Source organism: Aplysia californica, unplaced genomic scaffold (genome assembly GCF_000002075.1).
Source record: "Aplysia californica isolate F4 #8 unplaced genomic scaffold, AplCal3.0 scaffold01779, whole genome shotgun sequence".
NCBI classification, from domain to species: Eukaryota; Metazoa; Mollusca; class Gastropoda; order Aplysiida; family Aplysiidae; genus Aplysia; species Aplysia californica.
In genome coordinates, this window is record NW_004799049.1 from 31,676 (window position 1) to 33,290 (window position 1,615).

The following is a 1,615-nucleotide window of genomic DNA, read 5'->3' on the forward strand; positions in this document are numbered from 1 at the left end:
CAAGATTTTTAGAATGCAGTTCTTTGAATATCTTGATAACGATTCAATAACCTTACAATGTCGATAGAGCAGATAGAACATTTGGTTTCTGACTAAGGGTCTTAGTAACTCAAAAAGGCCCCAAAAAATGTCAGACAGAACGTTGTAATTCTAATACGGGGTGCCCACTACGGCTGGATCGGGCCGATCGCCCAACTCGATCACCTGAAACTGAAAACAAACACGTTTGTTGTTGAGACGATCGAGTCGGGCACCCCGTATAAGGCAGCAAGTGTGCCTGTCTTACGTCTCTATCTGACAGTGTATGAACCCATGTCTTCTCAATAGTCATTTGCATAATCACCATCTCATAACTTCAGTCACTACCACCACCATCATAATATTTAATGTCATGTTTGCTCTTAGCTCCTTGACTGCAGTTTTAACAAATCATTATGAAGTAGGCTGACAGGTTACACTAATTCATAATGCACGTAATGCCGAACACTATCATGCGCACCTTTTTCTAACAATCATATGGCTTCGATTCGGTTTTTATTAATGAGCAAGGGACCCCCAAAAAAGTATCTTGTGTTCGAAACTGTTCCTCTTACCTGAACTCCACAGTCTGCGGCTCCAAAACTCTGTGACGCAGACACAAACATGACACAATACAGCCGTTACTTCCCTCTGGTTCCACCGTCAGCACACCCTCACACCACCCTCACACCTTCCACAACACGCTAGAACACCCCGCAACAGTTCAACACAAGAATCCATGATGTCATATTTCAACATTTCACAAATTTACACACACACAGGACATAATCTCCCAAATCCATCTCTGAAAACAATCCCAGAATTGTAATCTTTCCTGAAGGAGCAGAAAGAGGACAACTTTGGTGCCCCAAAAAGAACAAACGAAAAACAAACTCTTTGAAGAGAAAGTAAAAAGGTGTTAAAAAACACCCAAACGACAAACTGTTTAAAGAGAAAGAAAAATGGTTGAAAAAGAAATAAACTAAAAAAGCTGGTTGAAAAGATAGAAAAGCAAGGTGGAATATTTTTTTAAAAACAAACTGCTCGAAGAATATGAAAAATAAGATAGAAAAGTTCATATTTTTTAAAATAACACCCTTTGAAGAGAAAGAAAAACTTGTTTAAAAAATAGCAACAAATAAACCCAACAAAAAAAACCCACTGTTAGAAGGGGAAAAAGAAACTAGGTAAGAAAAAACCAAACAAACAAGCGAATGCAAAAGGACACACTGAGAGTCGCACTCGCGCGGTAAATGAGCTACATGTTGGCGGCTATGCTCGCCACTTGTGCCATGTAAAGTTGCGTTTTCCTGTGTGTGAGTGAGCGAGAAACCGCGGGGAGGAGGTACCAGCGTGTGGGGACGACAGTGTGCTTTTTGCTAGTCTGTCCGTCCGGCGCTGTGTGCCTAATTGTCTGATACCAGCGTCTACCGCTTGATCATTCTGGCTTATCTTTTCTTTTCTCGTTGTCTCTGTGTCCTCTGTCTGTCTCTATCTCTGTCTCTGTCTCTGCCTCTGTCCTCTGTCTCTCTGTCTCTCTGTCTGTGTGTGTGTGTCCGTCTGTCTCTCTCTCTCTCTCTCTGTCTCAGTCTCTGTC

General features: G+C 41.8%; 1 protein-coding gene across 6 annotated transcripts in view; it reads right to left on the minus strand.

The window, feature by feature from the left end:
- LOC101848097 (anaphase-promoting complex subunit 6) overlaps positions 1-1,369 on the minus strand; it is a 29,340-nt gene extending 27,971 nt beyond the window's left edge. The window contains exons 1-2 of one of the 6 annotated variants that reach the window (XM_035973702.1): positions 1,261-1,369; positions 594-853 (exon numbers count right to left, since the gene is read on the minus strand). In XM_035973702.1, the coding sequence (XP_035829595.1) occupies positions 594-644 (51 nt within the window). In that variant the 5' untranslated portion in view covers positions 645-853; positions 1,261-1,369. Of the gene's footprint in view, positions 1-593; positions 854-1,226 lie in introns of all 6 variants that reach the window. The other 5 variants (XM_035973704.1, XM_035973701.1, XM_035973703.1 and 2 more) reach the window with 5 other exon arrangements.
- Between the last annotated feature and the right edge of the window lie 246 nt (positions 1,370-1,615).